Source organism: Equus przewalskii, chromosome 15, assembly GCF_037783145.1.
Source record: "Equus przewalskii isolate Varuska chromosome 15, EquPr2, whole genome shotgun sequence".
Classification (NCBI taxonomy): domain Eukaryota; kingdom Metazoa; phylum Chordata; class Mammalia; order Perissodactyla; family Equidae; genus Equus; species Equus przewalskii.
The window spans coordinates 49,798,768-49,817,441 of NC_091845.1; the positions used below are offsets into that span (position 1 = coordinate 49,798,768).

The window sequence follows — 18,674 nt, forward strand, 5'->3', positions numbered from 1 at the left end:
AACTGAGGCACAGAGGGTTTAAATAACAGGACACCAATGCCAGAATACTACCTTTATGGCTTACAGAATGTTCACAAATTCACCTCCTGTGTCGTACGTGTGTCCATGAACAATATAGAGTATTATTTTACACATCTAGAAACTTTATTTAGTGGGATCATGCCAGACACATCTTTCAGCAACTTCGTATTTTTACTTAATGTTATGTTTTGGGATTTCTGCATGTTGATAATGTGGAGCTCTGGTCCATGCAGTTCTAATCACTGTTAGTATTCCATTTTATGACTATGCTGCAATTTCTTATCCACTTTCCAGTGATGTACGTTAGGTTCCTGCCTATTTTTTACTGTGACATACAATCCTGGAGTGAATCTTCCTGAGCAAATCTCTTTGGGTCTATGTTATATCTTCTTGCTTTGCTCTCCTGGTGGGTGTGAAATGACATCTGCTGTGGTTTGAATTTCCATTTTCCTGAGAAGTGGCATCTTTTCATGTGTTTCCTGGCCGTTCTGTATTCTGTGAATGGCCTGTTCTACTCCTTTGCTCCTTTTTTAATGAGTTGGGTTTTTTTTTATTGATTTGTTAAGAATTCTCTATGGATTTTGCCTTCACGTCCTTTGTTGGTTATGTGTATTGCAGGTTCTTTCCCCAATTATGTGGATTGTCTTTTTAACTTTATTAATGGTAAGAAGGTATATAATTAATTGTGCTCTTTAGTAGGCAGATACTTTTAAATTTTAACTTGTGAATATTTTAAGATTTGCTTTTTTGTGTCTTAAGAAATCCTTCTGATCTGGAGTTAAGATATTCTCCTCTATAGTCTTCTAATGGTTTAAAATTTTGCTTTTCATGTTTAGACAGATTTAAATTTGGGTCAATTTAATTAATTAAGTTTAATCTAAAATGTATGTGTGGTGTGATATTGTCTTTATTGAAATAACCCTTCTGTGATCTAACTTTACTTTTTTCCATATGGATAATCAGTTGCGCTGACACTGTTTCCTCATACTCCATCCTTCCTCTGATTTGTAATGCTGCTTTTTTTGCATGTCTGTGAATCTGTTTTTGGCATCACTATTTTATTTGATTTGCCTTTTTTGTCTATTCTTGTGCTATTATCACAGTATCATATTTATGATAGTTATCAAGCTTCAATAACCACTTTTTGTAATTTTGGTTAGAATTTCATTGAATTTGTTGCTCTTTGGGAAGAATTCTCATCTTTACGTTATTGGGATTTCTGAACCATAATCTTGACGTATTTCTCTATTCAGGTCTTCTTTTATTGCCTTCAATACTATTTTATAATTTTCCCCAGACATTTTACACAGCTGTTAGATTTGTCCCCAATGGATCTTATACTTTTTGTTACTATGATGGCTGCCATTTTTTAATTTTTTTATATTTTCTAATCAGTTGCTATTAGTGTGGAGGAATGCCATTGGTTCTTGTATGTTGATCTGATATCTAACAATCTTGCTTATCTAACATTCTAACTTTTAGATTTTGGCATTTTTCTGCAGATATAGACAGTTTTTATCTTCTTTTCCATACTTGTCATTTGTTTTTCCTATCATATTTCATTGGTTACAACCTTAAATAGAAGTGATAGGCATCTGTGTGTTATTTCTCAAGTTAATAGAAATATTTCTAACATTTCACCTTTTAAGTCTGATGTTTATTGTAGGTTTTTGACGGATGCTCTTTTCGTAGATTCATTTCACATAGGTTTTGGTTTGATGAAAAGAGAAAACACTTATATACCACACACATATACATATACTTACACACACACATCCATACACATACACACATACACACACACATTGTAAAATTAGATTACAATTCTGATTTGTTTAGCCAAGGATTCAGAAGACATTTAAAAAATCAGGTAGCCTCCCGGAGTATAGCATACACAACAGAATTCAGCCCAGCTTTCCAGGGCTCTTGAAGTCCCCACTGATGTTGCCCGTGAATCACAAGATCTTGATGGTTTTGAGCAGCTCAACTTCTTGCTCTTCCATGATCTTACACCTGGGACTCTTGCTGTGTGGGAAGAGCTGGTGCAAAGTAATTTATGTTCTTAATAGGAAATACTAGCCCTTCCCTTCCCTCATGTGTTGAGGAAACATTTATTGAGCTCCTACCCTGCCTGGCAGTGTGTGGAGGCTGGGTGACCATGACTCATAGCTCATGTTTCTTTGTCCTCAGGTTGTGGCTCCAGTGGCATCCTCTCTTCCATTGTTGGGTCCAGTAGAGAGGACTTGGCATGGTAGTTGAATGAGCCCCTCTTTCTGATGTGTACCCCTGGTTCAGCACCACTCGTCTGGGGCCAGCAGCTTTCATGATCAGCGAGATAGAGCATGGCAAAGGGAGTTGTTCCTATTATTTTTTTTTGCTAAATAACCCACTTGGACAATTACTATATAAACCCCATCTCCCACCTCCACTCTTGAGATGGAGGGAAGACTGTGTGTATTTGTTTCTGTAGAAAGAACCAGAAAAAGCCCAAATAATATGTACTAGATTTTAGAGACTTTGAATAGAGACTTTAGAAAACGCATACAATTTTAAAAAGAATTACAAGCTACCTGTAAGGCCGCTCACTACTAACATTTTCTTTCATTTCCTTCTGCTCTTATTTCTTTATATACATTATATGCATTTATCACACACGTGAATATATACTATGTTTAGTGAATATTTTCCCCTATCTTTTATTTATTTGTTTTTTAAAGATTGGCAACTAAGCTAACAACTGTTGCCAATCTCTTTTTTTCCCCCGTCTTCTTCTCCCCAAAGACCCCCCAGTACATAGTTGTATATTCTAGTTGTGAGTGCCTCTCGTTGTGCTATGTGGGCCACCTGCCACAGCATGGCCTGATGAGCGGTGCCATGTCCACACCCAGGATCAGAACCAGTGAAACCCTGGGCCGCTGAAGTGGAGTGTGTGAACTTAACCACTTGGCAGCGGGGCTGGTCCCTGTTCTTTTTTTAAATTGAGATTCACACAGCATAACAACCATCTGTTTAAAATGTGCAATTTAGTGGTTTTTAATATATTTACAAGGTTGTGTGACCATTACCACTATCTAATTTCAGAACATTTTCATTGCCCCAAAAAGAAATCTCATAACTGTTAGCAGTCACTCCTCATCCTCTCCTTGTCTCTCCCTGGGAACTACTAATCTTTCTGTCTCTCTGATTTGCTTATTCTGGACATTTCATGGAAATGGAACCCTGCCATACGTGGCCTTTGGTGTCTGCTGCTTTGGCTTACTGTTTTCAGGGCTCACCCATGTTGTAGCATGTATCAGTCCTTCATTCCTCTTTATTGCAGATCTACCTTTTATTCTTTGAGTATGTTCATGTAAAAAATTATTTATCTTGCTCCCCAGAAGGCTGTTTAAGTGGATTCCAGATTTCCACTATAGTCAACACTTTTGTGCCCTTTTCTGACTCCCCCATTAGTGTACATCCCTGCCTTTGCTGGCTCTTAGTGGGGAGGGAACCACAGCAGCAGCTGATTTGCTTAGATTCAGCAGTTTCCACCTGTCCTCATTGATTTATACTGTATACTTTTAATAATAGTCGTATTGGATAGTAAAATTTCCCTTTACTGTTAGGTAATAGCAATGGGGACACATAAGTCCATTCCATGCGGTTCTACCAAGAACATGGTATTCTATCTGGTATCAGGCAAAGGGCACATGGCCCATAAGAATAGTGCAGAGACCCAGGATGATCTGTGTTTAATCCAGCTTCAAATCCTGTCACTTGGAGGTGTTTACTAACTTCTCAGACCTTGGAGTTCCAGTTGGTAAAAGCAGGATTGTCTAATCTGTCTCACTGGGATGTTGTGAAGATTCCACAGGGTGATTTTTCTGAAGGTGCCTATTGTATGGGAGTATTCAGTCCGAATCACTGTCAGGGTTACTTCAGAGCTTACACAAAAATGGGACACAGGGAGAAAGCTCTTTGGAAAATCCTTTCTCCACCTCTGACAATTTTTCTTAGTATAGTCCTTTCTCAGCTGGGTATAAACTTGGTGGAAAAGGGCAGTGGAGGCTGTGGTTGCTGCCCCCAGCTCACATCCAGCACTGCTGTTCCCACGTTCCCATGGTAACGTTGTCTCCAGTGCTCTAAGCACCAGTGAGAGGGGACAGGATAGTTCTTGCTTCCTTACCATCTATACTAGCGTCGTCTTTTAGCATTTTAACAGCTCTAATTGTTTAGATTACATTTCTGCTTTGACTTTATAGGTAATTTTCCCTAACATAAATGCAGGTTGGGGATGAGATCCTATAAAAATCTCCTTAGCACAGCAACACATTTCTGCCTTCATCCACTGGACCCATAGTAATACAGCTCAGAGCCCAGGTGGTAATCTAATGGGAAATGGAAATTGGCTTGCAATTATATATACTATCAGGGCCAATACTACTTCTCAGGGAAAAAAATAAAACCGAAAGAAAAAAACAACCCCAAAAAAACCCAGCCGTGTTGTCATGTTGTTCAGGGTCTGATGTGTTCTTTGTTTCATCCCAGGAATCCTCAATCTGGCGTCTGGAGTGGTAGATTTACTTCAGTTCTATTTCCCAGAATCTTTTGATCGCCTTCCAAGAGATTCTGGCCTCTTTGATGGTCCCAAACCAACTGTCCTAGAGTCTTGTAGTGTAAGCGACTTGGCAATTTTGCTTCGAGGGAACAAAAGGAAAACCCAGCCCATTGAATTTGGAGCCCACCAGGTGAGCTTCTTGGGATCGTATGTTTTGAAATAAAAGGCGGTTTGCATTTGAAAAATAGTTTGAGAAGCTGAATTATTCCACAAAGTAGAATCAACAGTCCCTGTCCCAGAATGGGTAAGTTTCAGAGATGGATGAGTGACTCATTGTTAATATTTCCACTAGCCTGACTGACCAAGGCCATACTGGCCACTTCTCTTTAAAAACATTACATGCCTCTCATAGAAGTAGACTGGGCTTTCCCAGATTCCTCTTTGTAGAATTTGATGTTTTTTTCTCCCCATCTTCATTTTTTTTTTCCCCAGGTAATTCTTGTAGCCAATGAAATGGCAAAGGAGAAAATTCCAGAAGAACTGGGGTTAGCACTTGTGCTAACAGTTTATGAAGCCAAAGGCTTAGAATTTGATGATGTCCTTCTTTACAACTTTTTTACTGATTCTGAGGTACGTCATACTGAATTCTCTTCACACAACGCATGTATGTGTATGAGCTACACTTCTACTCTGAGAAAGAGAATTTGGAGCTGAGTAGAAAAGAGTTTATCACAGGTGCCTGTTTCTGTTTTGGAGCATCATCCATTTGTTGTGGGGCTTTGTGTGTTTGGATGTGGGTTGTGACAATGGCTGTGTGTTGTTTCATAGTGTGTCATGGGCTGGTTCTCCCTGTGCCCTGTCCTTTCCTGCTCTCTTGTTCGTCTCTTCTCAATGCCTGGTACCCAAGTGCCAGCTTCCGGTTTTCACTTGCTGCTGTTATCCTTGGCTCCCAAGGATGCTCAAGTTGGAGCAAGCTCTAAGGAAAGCCTTACAAGTGAAGGTAAGGTTAGCAGTGTCCACCTTATGAGGACAGAACTGGGCAAAATCATTCATAGAAAGAGACAACTCCAGGAAAACAAATGAGGCTTGATTCCTGCCCACTGGATCAGGTAATGAGGGGGACGAGAGCAGCCGCCTTGCCTGGGAGCTCTCTTCTGGCATGGCTTCCCCGCCACTGCTTGCCTCCCATGCAGATGATGTCAGTATAAGAGTCCCTGGATTGGGGCTGGCCCCGTGGCCGAGTGGTTAAGTTCGCGCACTCCTCTGCAGGCGGCCCAGTGTTTCGTTGATTCGAATCCTGGGTGCGGACATGGCACTGCTCATCAGGCCATGCTGAGGCAGCGTCCCACATGCCACAACTAGAAGGACCCACAACGAAGAATATACAACTATGTACTGGGGGGCTTTGGGGAGAAAAAGGAAAAAAATAAAATCTTTAAAAAAAAAAAAAAGAGTCCCTGTATTGACCTCCAGTGACTTCTGTGCTAGCCCATTGCTTTGACTTGGCTCCTGAGTCCTTGTGATGATCTTTCTCCCCAAGCTCAGTACATTATGGGTAGAGCCACCAACTCAAGGCCATTGTCCTTGGTTTTCTAGCCACTGGTTTCTCTTCACCAGCATCTTTTGGTGAGGGCTCAGACTGGCTGCTGACTGCTCTGTGGGGTCTCCTTTGAGAACTTAGCTGGCTGTGTCCTGTTCTCTGTTGCAGACTTCCTGCTGCACATGGTGCATGCTTGAAGGAGCTGTTTTTCATCCCCAAGTCAGGAGCACTGTTAGCTTTGACACCTTAAAATCTGCCCCAGAACTGACCTTTTAGGTGGAGTCCTTATGTTTTTTTCCTGTTCTTTTTTTTGTGTCACATTTGCCTTGATAATACCTATGATTAATATTTCTATGGGTGCTTTGCAGTTTATAAAGTACTTTTTGAATGAATTGTTTCACTGCATCCTCTGCCAACCCTCGTGGGTTGTATGTATTTTTATTACCCTCATTCTATAGATAAAGCCAAGGGTCATGGAAATTAAGTAAATTACCCACAGGCATAATATAGGTGGCAGAGCCTGAAGATGAACTCAGGTGCTCTGAGTTGTAAGTCTCCTGATCTTTCCACTGCACTTCCTTCCTTTTAAAGCCCCGCATGCAGATTGACTTCCAGAAGCTTCCACAATGAGTATATCAGTGCCACACCTTAAGTGCGTTCCTTTTCTATTAATTTTTGCTAATAAAATCAGATGCACTCTTATTAACCCTGGAACCATTTTTACTCTCTGAGGACTTTTTTTTCTCATAATATATCCATTGGTCATGGTTGGACTGAGATTCTCCTAAAAGAGGAAGGGGTAAAACTTTGTTATTCCTGTCCTTATTAAATCCAGATGTATGCTTGTGCTAGTAAGAAGCTCGAGGAGTTCTGGACTTAGGGATCTGTAACTTGTGGTCGACTCTGTGAGAGAAAAACCCAGTTATTCTGTCTCACTTTGATCCTGGAAATGGCAAAGGCCTGGATATCTTGACCCTATGCCTCCACCAATGACTCAGTGAGTTGCACAAAATTAACACAATTGAATCTTTTGGTAACATTCGCTTCATCCTATGTACACCCTACGTACACAATAAGACTTCTTTTTGACTTCTGAGGTCATGCTTCCCAATTACCAGGGAATGTAAATGCATTCGCTGGGACAAAGTACACCCTCAGTTTATCATTTACAACCACAAGACCAAAAAGCGTTAGTCAGCAAATGAGAGGAAATGCTTTACTCAGAGAGGAAAGACAGAGATCACATAAGTCCCTAGTCACCCGTGGTTGACTGCTCACGTGGGGTTTCTTTCGGGGTGACTAGCTGGAGGCTGCTGGATAGTAATTGCTATTTGATGTAGGGGAACAGTGGAGAGCTCCTCTCTCCATCTCTGGCCTCTTCTTCCACCCTGTTTGTGTTTCTGGCAGGCACTCTTTTTGCACACGTGTGTGTGCGCCTGTGTGCATGTGTGTGTGTGTGTTTGTGTAGGGGGGTTCTTGTTGCTCTAGTTTGTTATTCTTCTCTCTAGAGGATATTTACTGTTAACCTGTTCAACCACATGGTCACCAGGGCCATCTTCTGAGATGGGGAAGGAACTGAGGAATGGTTACAATAAGTCCTTCTGTTGTAGGATTTTGCCTCATTTTGGAGAGAGGCAGCCATTCTCCCAGTCACCCCCAAACTCTCCTCCTCTGGGGACTCTCCTGCCCCAGCGAGGAGTCCTTTCCTTCACAGTCACATGTGAGTAACACTGGAGGGACTTTGAAAACCACAACTTTTGTGGGTTGCTTAACTAACTTAGAGAACAGACCCCACAACGGTAGGCTTGCTGGTTGAATCAAAGCCCTTTTCCTTTGCAACTGTTAATCCCAATAGAAGAAGCTGGGAGACTTTTAAATGCTTCCTCCTTTCTTGCCAGAAGTGCTGCAGGCCTGTATTCTTGCCACAAATACACATTCTCACTCCTAGAAGTCTATCTTGAAAGTAAAATGTGTTTTGTTCACGGAAACAGGTTAGTCATGTATGTGCCATTCGAGCAGCTTTTGCTTCTCATTCAGCAGTTTTAAAATACATAGGACATCACTAGCTCTCCAAGGTCAGCGGTCTGCGCCTCCTGCTGTCTGCCGCGGGAGCCTCCCAGATCTCAAGCACTTGTGTCTTTTCCTGCTTTCTTTGGCAAACGATTCAGCTGTGTAAACAGCTTTACAAAGAGGACAGTCATAAACATGTCCTAAAGTTTTTTTTTACCTTCCAACTACTTAAATGATTATGTGATTCATATCTCTTTTCAGAACATGGTGATTAATTCCATAATTGGTTAGTGGCGTAGCCATTTTTATTTAGTACATAGTGTTTAAAGCATTTAACCTAATATTTATATAGTTTAGGTAATGGAGTAACTTAAAGGAGGTCAGGAACTGTGCCCACCCCATGTTTTCATCATTCTTGAGAAGGTACATAAGTGGCAAGTAGCCCCTTTTATAAATCAAAAAGTAAAGGCTAGGAAAGTTGGCTACCTACTCTTGAGACACGGTAGAGTATGAAATCTGAAATTTCATAGGAATTCTGGACTCTCAATACTGCATGTAATCTGGGCACTTTGGCTTCACTGGGGTCTGTAAACCATGATCTGGGGGCCGAATCCAGCCCATGGCCTGTTTTGGATGGCCTGTGGGTTAAGAATGGTTTTTACAGGGCCAGCCTGGTAGCATAGTGGTTAAGTTTGTGTGCTCTGCTTGGGTGGCCCCGGGTTCGCAGGTTCACATCCTGGGCACGGACTTTCACACCTCTCAATTAAGCCATGCTGTGGCAGCATCCCACATACAAAATAGAGGAAAATTAGCAGAGATGTTAGCTCGGTCACAACCTTCCTCAAGCAAAAAGAGGAAGATTGACAACAGATGTTTAGCTCAGGGCCAATCTTCCTCACCACCACCACCAACAAAAAAACCACCCACCAGAATGGTTTTTACATTTTTAACTGGTTAAAAATAATCAAAAGGAAAACAGTATTCCATGGCACATGAAAATTAGATGAAATTCAATTTCAGTGTTGAAAAATAACATTTTATTGAAACACACCCTGCCTATTCATTTACATATTGACTATGGCTGGTCTTCCCCTATAATAGCAGAATTGCATAGTTGTGAGAGAGACCATAAGGCTCACAAAGCCAAAAATACTTATTATCTGCCCTTTTAGAGATAAAAGTTTGCCAACCCCTGATGTACACAGGTACTATGGTTTTGTGGTTTGACTTTGGGTAAAGGGAAAAATGACTAAAATAGCAACTATTTGTCAAGCATTGTTTTAGACACTTGACATTGATTATCTCCTTTTATTTTCCCAACAGATTCGGGTAGTTCTGTCATTCCCATTTTACAGAGCAGGAAAATGAGACATAGAAGCGATAAACAATTTGTCCAAGGTCGCATAGCTAATAAGTGGAAGAACTGAGATGTAAATTTGTTCTGTCTGTCTGACCTCAGCATCTACCTTGCACAGTGTACCCCACACCTCCTAAATTTTCCATCCTTGGTTAACATAATTTAGTTAGAAAATTTTGTCACATGCGTCTTAATGGCTGCCCTTAAGTGGTATCTCTTAAACACATTGTAGAAAGGGGTGAGGACGCTGGGTTCCTCTCTCCATACTGCTTGTTGAAATTCTTTCAATCAGAAGAACTTCCTGGGCCGTTAGCATTCCTCCTGGGAGTGTGCACATGTGCCTGGCTTCTCAGCTGTCCTGGCCATGTGTCTGGGGGAGTTTTCATGGTAGCTTCCCTGATCCCTGTTTGCACAACATGAACCCCCACCGCCCCCACTCTGAGGCCATAGGATGGCCCCCTCCTCAGAGATGGGGCTGAAGGCCTGACCCCCATGCCAGGAGAAGCGGGGCTTAATTCTCCATGAGGCCCAGAGAGGAGGCTGTGTGTACAGTTCAAAAGCCTATTCCGTTGGTCTTTAATTTGTCGTTGTTGTTCAGGCTTACAAGGAATGGAAGATCATCTCCTCATTTACACCTTCATCATCTGACTCCAGAAAGGAAAACCAGCCACTGATGGAAGTCCCCCTGGAGAAACCCAGCTCCTCTCAGGGCCGGTCTCTCATGGTGAATCTGGAAATGTACAAGGTGATTTCCTGCTGTTTGTCCACATGCTCATTTGACAGGGTGCCAGTGAACAAGGCTTGGACTAGAAGATGAGATTAAAGATGGAGCTTGTACTTCGCTGGTCTTTCTGTACGTCAGTATTGGGGAGGGGAGGAAGGGAATGGGAGTGGCAGGGATCTCAGTGTTGGCAACCTCCCTTTTCTCAGCAGAGATCTGGGTTTGATGGGTGGGGCACTGTCTGAAAGTGGAAGCGGGAGGTTGTATCCTCTGTTCACCTCTGCAACTCTGCTCTATGCAGAAATTTTCCCTTTTGCTGACGGGGAACTCAGAAGTGAAGCCCAGGACTATAGTTAGTGGAGACTGTTGTATACCAGCCTCTACCATTGAGGGACCTGCTTCCCCTTTCCCTTTGCATCCCAGCTACATCACCCAGAAGGAGGCCAAAGCTAAGAAGTTCTGTAGAGTTCTTGACTGAGGGAGGTTGATGAGGGCCTCAAGAGAGTGAGGGCAATATCGCAGGATATTGAACCAGCAAAACCAAAGACTTTGGGAGAAACTACTGTCCTAGTTTTATGTCTGATACAAAGTATAAAACAAATAACCAGAACAGCAGTTATCAGGTTATTTCTGTAAATGCCTATAAGGCTCCAAAGAAATGGAAGTTAAATCATTGCTAAGCTATGCGAACCTCTAGATAGCCACAAATTGGTTGTTGTTTTGAAATGTGCATTATTTAACCAAGTAGGTCCTCCCCGTACGCAAGTCATAGCCCCTTATTTCTGCAATCCTTAGTCATAAGGGAGGTCATGAATAATTTAGTGCTAATGATAGTTATAATAGAAGCATGTGACTGTTGAAGTTTTAAAAATAAGTTACAGTAATTGTGTAGGATGTAACCAGTGGGATAAAGCAAGTGAAAGGTACATGGGACCTCTCTGAACTATCTTTGTAACTCCTTATGAATCTATAATTATTTCAAACTATAGAATGATAGCAAATTCCAGGGCGGCCCTGTACTGAGGGTGTGGTCCCTTGTTAGAGCTTTGTTTATTTGTGCTGCGGCCACACTGAGCTCCTCATGTCCTGCTCACACCTGTGCTGTAGTTCTCCAAAATTTACTTTTTGTGTCTCTCCAAAATCAGAGTAAGCCCACTGAAGTGTATCCCGTTGTAGCTATAGACAAAAGACTCATTCTTTTTGTTCTCAATCTTGTCTTTAGCTCCTCAATGGCGAGCTGAAGCAGCTGTACACGGCCATCACGCGGGCTCGGGTCAACCTCTGGATCTTCGACGAAAACCCCGAGAAGCGGGCTCCTGCTTTCAAATATTTCATTCGAAGAGATTTTGTTGACGTTGTGAAGACAGATGAAAATAAAGGTAAGCCCTATTAAAATGTTCTCACTGTTGGATAGGAAGCGTGTCACTCTCAACTGTTCTTATGGTTAAGTACAAAAGGTGTAGTTTTTTGAAAGCACTTTCTTTCTTTTCCACATTCCTCTGAGAAAGGAGGGTTCGTGTTTATGGCTAAGGTGTGTAGGAAAGTGGTTGTAATGGCATTGGGAGAGTTAAAAGCTTCAGGGAAGATCTTTTATTTGTCCTTTAAAAGTGAGGGTCCTGGGCGAGGGTTAGAGGAAATAGGTTCTGTTGGGAGAATATGAAGTGCTGTGGGCTTTTGCACAGCTGATTGGCAATATCTGTCAAAATAAAGAATGCACATACCTTTTGACCCAGTGATTCCACTTCTAGAAATCTATCCTAGAGATATTCTTGTATAAAATCTCAAAGATACATACACAAGAATGTTCTTCACAGCCCTGTTTGTAATTATAAGAAACCAAAAACGACCTACGTGTTTACCAATGGGAAACTGTTTATAGTGGCTCCTCAGGTGCTGGGACTGGCGGGTGTGGGGTTGTTGAGTAGATATGGACACCTTTTACTTTCTACCTTTATGCCCCTCTGTGCTGTTGGCAGTGTTTAAAAAAAAAAAATCATTATCATGTATCGTTTTCATAATTTACGAAGACTAGCTAATTAAAAAATGGAGTAAAGGTGTCCTGATAGATAACTAGGAGAGAAATAATCAGCCCTTTGTGGAGAAAATCGTTGTCTTTCTTATGGGTTAGCTGGTGAGTCGGCCCCTCCAGGCCGTGGTTAATTTCTCCAAGGAAAGGGGAAAGCGCAGGGCTCGCCTGCCGTCCAAAGGTCTGCTGGTTCCCTGAACATTTTACAGCCAGTTTTGTGGAGGCTATTTCTGGTTACAGCCAGTGGCTCAGGTGGGGGCCAGGATTAGATGTTCTGTCCCGTGACCTGACTGTTCTGGTGTAATGGGAAAAGTCAAAGGCTGGGAGTTCACCTAGCTTCTCATTAGAACTCTCCACCTTCGCGGCCATATGACCTTGTTCAGGTCCCGCTTTCTCTCCCTGGGCCTTCACTTCCTCGACCAAAAGGAAAACGAGTGGGTTGGCCTACCATGCATGGTCGTTCTTAATCTTTCCTGCAGCTTATACTCCTTTTATTCTCAAAATATGTTGCTTAGATCATCAAGATAGGCAATTTTTTAAATTTAAAAATTCAAAATGAAAAAGAATTGCAATTTATTTAATGTCTTGGTAGCATTAAGAGTACAAGGAAAAGTATACTCTTATGTGTTCCAGGTTGCATGTGGTAAAGTCGTGAGAACTTCTGTTCCCGCTGTGCAAGGGAGCTTGGGCTGAGTGTAGTGACCATGCAGTTTGGGTTTCTTCAGACGGTGCCAGTGGAGTTCACTGGCCCTATGCAGAGAGACTGTGGGACTTTGCTGTGGGCATAAAATGTCACCAGGGCACTGATTGTGTATACAGAGTCAGAACAAGACACTGCGAAGTCATCTTTGCACACGGTGCTGCAGGGCATGACAGAGGGCCAGCAGGGAGGGGTCAACGTGTGTTTTTGCACCTCTAAACAAAGTTGGCACGTCTGCCTTGCTTCCCTGATTGGTATTCATTGGCCTGGGTGTCCCTGACTCCTCCAGCTCAGATGTGACTGTCAGCATTGTCCTGGTAGTCACTGTCTTTTGTGTGTGTGATGAAGCTGTGGTTCAGACCTGCAGGGAGTGTCGCCCACTGCTGGTGATGCTCAGGGGCCCACTGAGGGGGGTGGTGATACAGTTGCCAGAAGGCTAGTGAGGGTAACAGACGGGTCTGACAGCAGGTGGTTGTGATAGTCTGTGTCCACCAACGAGAATGTGTCAGATTGCTTACTAGGATGAGGGCAAAGTCTGCACATTTGGAAATACTGTAAAATCCTGTCACCTTGTCCCTTGCTAAGGTCCCAGCATGGGAGTTTGCTAAGAGCTGCATGGCTTTGGACTTTCAAGGAGAAATTAGAAATTACCATCTGTCTTCTAAGTCATAGCCATAGAAATGGAAGGTAGACCAAAGTTCAAACACCAAACAGCATCGTTTCTCATCCCCACCTCCTCCTTCCAAAACCTACAACCGCCTGGCTTGGTAAGCTAAAATATGTATTAAGTGAAGACTGGAAAGACAACGCGGGTGTGTCTATTTGCTAGGGCTGCCATAGCAAACCACAGGCCAGATGGCTTACACAACAGAACTGTATTGTCTCACAATTCTGGAGGCCACGAGTCCAAGATGAAGCTGTCGGCAGGTTTGGTTTCTTCTGAGTCCTCTCTCTGTGGCTGGCAGATGGCTGTTCCTCTGTGCAAGCCCCTGGTGTCTCTTTGGATGTATTAATGTCCTCCTCCTGTAAGGACATCAGTCAGATTGGATTAGGCCCACCGTAACAGCACATTTTAACTCGATCATCTCTTTAAGGCCCTGTCTCCAAATACCGTCACATTCTGAGGTACTGGGGGTTAGGGCTGCAACATAGGAATTTTTGGGGTCAGGGGACAAAATTCAGCCCATAACAACAGGTTTAAGTGAATGAACACCCAGAGAAGCAAACCCACTTTTCTTTTTCATTCTAGACTTGGATGATAGCATGTTTGTTAAGACCTCAACCCCTAAGGAGTGGATCGCACAAGGAGATTACTATGCTAAACACCAGTGCTGGAAGGTAAGGGGCTGGACCCGGAGCCGGGGCCGGGGCGGGGGGCAATGAGGTCTTTGTATCCGGTGGCCCCATCAGGCCTCACAGGCAGGTTTCTCACCATCAACGTTTGTCACCAACACAGGGTGAGGGTAATAGCGCTTGTGCCACTTCTTCTGAAGCATCAGGTCACCCATGATGAGGAGAGCTCCCCGTCCTGCTCCTTCCCCAGAAGCAGGCATGACAAGCCTTCATTTTGGCCAAGTGCTGATAGGAAAATGCAAGGTCATGGCCTCTGCCCCACCAACAAATCCTTCTATTTATTTTCTTTCCCTCCTGTACTCTATGCCTAAAAGCTTTTGCTGTCATCATACTGCATTTTAAAACAGCGACAGATTGGTCCCCTCATTTGTTTTTCAAATTGATCACACATAGACTTGCCTGCCATTCTGAATCTGGTGGGCATAGTTCAGCTTTATCACTAGACTGAGCTGACTGATTTCCAGCCACAAGCCATCTAGGCGAGCCTGAGCGGTCTTCTCCCGGGAAGTGTTGTCCCTGCTAGTCCTCTTGAAATATTGAAACCAGCTGGAAGAGCCTGATCCCTTTCCCCGCAGTCAGCATCCCTCCACGTCCCATGGTCGCAGAGGGTGCACCACTGCATGTGTCTCTCCCGTGATGCAGTGTTAAGGATGTCTTCACCTGGAGGTCCCAAACATCCTATGAAAATGATGGGAGTGGTGTTTTTCATCCAGTAACAAGAAGTCTGGCCTCAGGGTTGGTTCTGCAGTTCAGGAAAGTCAACATGGGCCCAGTCTCATTCCATCTCTTCCATGCATCATCTGCATTTTATGAGAGATGTCCCCCTCATGGTTGCAATAGATGCTTGTAGCCATGCCAAGCACCCAATTCTCCCCAGCAGCATCCCCAGCAGGAATGAAGGGCAGGCACGTTCCTATCACAGTCTGGTCTTTTTTCATGAAGTCCCCAGTGGATTTATCCTTACATCTCATTGGTCAGTACTAGGTCACATGCCCATTCCTGGCTGCAAGGGAGTCTGGGAGAGAAATCCCACTAGCAATCACAGCTCTGCACAGGAGGTAGGTTCTGCCATCAGGCAACAAAGAGCTGTGGGTAACTACCCTGCGATGTCTGCCATCACAGGCATGACCACACAAAAATGGACGTTTTGGTCCTCCCAGGCACCTGGAGTGCTCCACGCCTGCATCTGTAGGCAGTGCTTCCTGAGAGAGCAACTGGAGCTGAGTTTTGGACAGATCGCTTTCTTTCCTTTCCATGCCTCAGTGCTCATGCTAGACTTTGAGGTTTTGTTAGACTCAGGTCCAACTCCTCCAACGTTACAGGAAAAAGTGTCTGGGGTTCTCTTGCCACTTCTGAGCAAATGTTTTGACACAGTGATTTCTCTGAAGGGCTTGTCCTGCTGCTTTAATGATCCATGTTTTCGTTGGAGTTTCATAGAGATGGACCCCAGTGGAGGTACTGGGAAGTGATGAGTGCAATGAAGCTGCAAGTCAGAACTTAATGGAAACCACCATTCGAGGGGTCTTCCATCTGACATGCCTGGGAAAAGGCACTGTCAGAGTTTTCCTATTCTCAGTTCTTAGGAGGGTGTTGTCCGCTGTGGCAGGGAAAATGGTTTTAAGTCTACAGCAAGTAACTCACATCTGGGGTTTATCAGTTACCTTTTGCTGCATAACAAACAACCCCAAAACTTAGTGGCTTAAAACAAGTCACTTATGCGGCTCACAGTTCTGTGGGCTGGCAAAGCTGAGTTCAGCTGAGTAGTTCTTCCAGTCTCAGCTGGGTGACTCACGCATCTGAACTCAGCTGCCAGTCAGCACCAGGTCTGCTCCTGGGGGTTGGCTGCGTCATGGCTCAGGTGATGGGCGTGAATGGGGTTCCTGGATCGCGTGCCCATCATCCTCCAGCAGTCTAGCCTGGGCTTGTTGACCTGATGCCTGAGCAGGGTTCACAGAGAGTAACAGAAGCACAAAGGCCTCTTGAGGATTTCTGCTGCATTCTGTTGGCCAAAGCAAGTCACAGCCCAGATATGAAGGCAGGGGAAATGGGCAGCATTCTTGATGGGGGAAGCTCTCGAGTTACACTGTAAAGGTGTGTGGATGGATACGGGGGGAGTGAAGGACTGTGGCCACCCCTGCAATGGGTTGTAGGGGTAAGAAAGCAGAATTTGCACTGTTGTACGTTTGGGTGTGTCTGGAAACTATTTCCATAAATATGGAGTATTTAGCTGCAGAAGTTGACAGAGACTCAAAATTTTATTCACTACCCATCCTTATTATAACTGGAAAGAAATACTGAACACTTGGCTGTTGTCATAAAACCAAGAATTCGCTTTTGGAGAAAGGGTAGGGACGGGTAACGTGGGCAGCAGGTACGGTGTGAACTGGAGAACCATGTACAGTCCTTCTCTTGAATCCCTTCAGACCACTGTTGGTGTTAGCCAGACGTGTTGCCCATGAATTTCCAATTCTTTATCCCGCTAAAAATACCTTTTGAATGTTTGACTCTAAAATCTTTTTAGGGGAGCTGGCACAGATGAGAATGTTATAAAAAGCCTTCTCCTCACCTGACTTTATTTTGACTCTGCCAAAGAACTTCAAGACTCAGGTGGTTTATTGACTTTTTGGCTGCATGTCAATGAATGTTTCAGAACCACCATATAAATGGAAACCACTTGAGATTCATTGATTCAGGAGATTCCTGTAGAGTTATGGGCCAACCATTGTGTTCAGGACGTGGGGATATGATGGTGAGCAAGACAGGCATACAGAAGAGTGCGTAGTTCCAGCTGATGCACATGTCACAGATGAGAGACCAGCTGCCCCTGGAACCGCCTGTCCTGGACGGGGAGGCCAGGGAAGGCTGCTTTGAGTAAGGGAGCTGAGACCTATAGGATGAATGAAGTTAACCAGGCAGAGGAGGAAAACAAGAGCATGTCAATCAGAGGGAACAGTGTGTACAAAGGCCCTGCGGCAGAAAGGAGCATGGCACAGGTCACGGGGATGAAAGGAGGCACATGGGGTCAGGGAGGCTGGAGCAAAGAGCCTGAGGGAGAGAGAGGCCCTCCTGTCCACTTTATCAGTAAGTGCCACTTAATCTGTCCCTTGCCCACGCTGAGACCTAATCTCTATATACTGGACAGAATGTGAACTTTCTGCACTGTAGCCTGCTTTGAGACCTGCTTTTAGCATTCCTGTTTTAGAAAAGCAGCTTTCTGCTGGCAGGGATTGGAGTGCACTGTGACTCCCCTGTGACACTTGCCTGCCCACCTTCTATGTGGTTAACACAGATGTGCGTGTCCCAAGGATCTGGTCAGTTCTCTTCTGGGACGTGTCGTGACACCATCTCTGTCCCCATTTCTACCCACAGTAGGTGTGCCGTGGCAGTTCCACCAACAGTGCCAGTTAGCCTTTGTAGTTACCAACTAGAGAGGACCTGGGTGAGCCCTGAAAAGCCGCTGGGTGACTTTGGGCCAATCACTCTGTGTCTCTGACCTGAGGCTGTTAGTATATACGAGAGGGATGAAACTTCTTGCACATGGCTGTTGAAGATTGAATGAGGGTGTTATTAGGGTGGCCTGTGAAAATATGTATTATATATTTTCCATGGCTTCTGGGTACTTCCAAAAGGAAGCTCGAGGGTGAAGTGTTAGCTGGTAACACTATTGGGCTGTATCCTCTGAGGCCATTTTCTTTAGCTTGTCGGCACCTTCCTGCTTGACCCGCAGATTGGCTAAGAGGGGTGAGACTCAGGGCTTTGTCAGTGCCGATGTGGGGTGCATGCTGTAACTCTTGGTCTGGACGGCACCTCCTTTACCTTACTGGGAATGGAAACCTTTCGCTTATTCCAGGTTGCAGCCAAGTGTTACCAAAAAGGAGGTGCGTTTGAGAAAGAGAAGCTGGCGCTGGCCCACGACACCGCCCTGAACATGAAATCCAAGAAAGTCAGCCCCAGGTAAGAGTCTCGGGGGTCATTTCAGCTTTGCTCTGAGGAGAGCACGCGGGTTAAATGTATTCGCGTTAGATCAACATTCCACGGAAGCTCTGTTTTGTTTCCCTCCTCCCAGGGAAAAGCAGGTGGAGTATTTGGAACTGGCGAAGACCTATTTGGAGTGCAAAGAACCAAAGCTGTCCCTTAAGTGTCTGAGCTACGCCAAGGAGTTCCAGCTCTGCGCCCAGCTGAGCGAGAGGCTGGGAAAGGTATGGACGGCGCCAGCCCGTGGCTGCTCCCGGGAGAGCTGGGCTTCACTCGGCAGCTGGAGGGGCGACCCTCAGCCTCTGCTGTGTCAGAAGGGGCCTCCAGTCTAAAGAGAGAGAGCCTGGCCGTGTTGACTCTAGGGTAACCCTTCTCTCTCCACGTGCTCAAACGTTTACATGGCTCCAAAGATGTGTGCGTGCACATGCGCATAT

The 18,674-nt window shown here is 44.4% G+C and overlaps 1 protein-coding gene across 3 annotated transcripts in view; it reads left to right on the forward strand.

The window, feature by feature from the left end:
• Positions 1–18,674, forward strand: part of TRANK1 (tetratricopeptide repeat and ankyrin repeat containing 1) — a 98,850-nt gene that overhangs the window by 65,842 nt on the left and 14,334 nt on the right. For all 3 annotated transcript variants that reach the window (XM_070577329.1, XM_070577330.1, XM_070577331.1), the window contains 7 exons: positions 4,549–4,748; positions 5,051–5,188; positions 10,064–10,210; positions 11,409–11,565; positions 14,162–14,250; positions 18,116–18,219; positions 18,332–18,464. In XM_070577329.1, the coding sequence (XP_070433430.1) occupies positions 4,549–4,748; positions 5,051–5,188; positions 10,064–10,210; positions 11,409–11,565; positions 14,162–14,250; positions 18,116–18,219; positions 18,332–18,464 (968 nt within the window). The remainder of the gene's footprint in view (positions 1–4,548; positions 4,749–5,050; positions 5,189–10,063; positions 10,211–11,408; positions 11,566–14,161; positions 14,251–18,115; positions 18,220–18,331; positions 18,465–18,674) is intronic.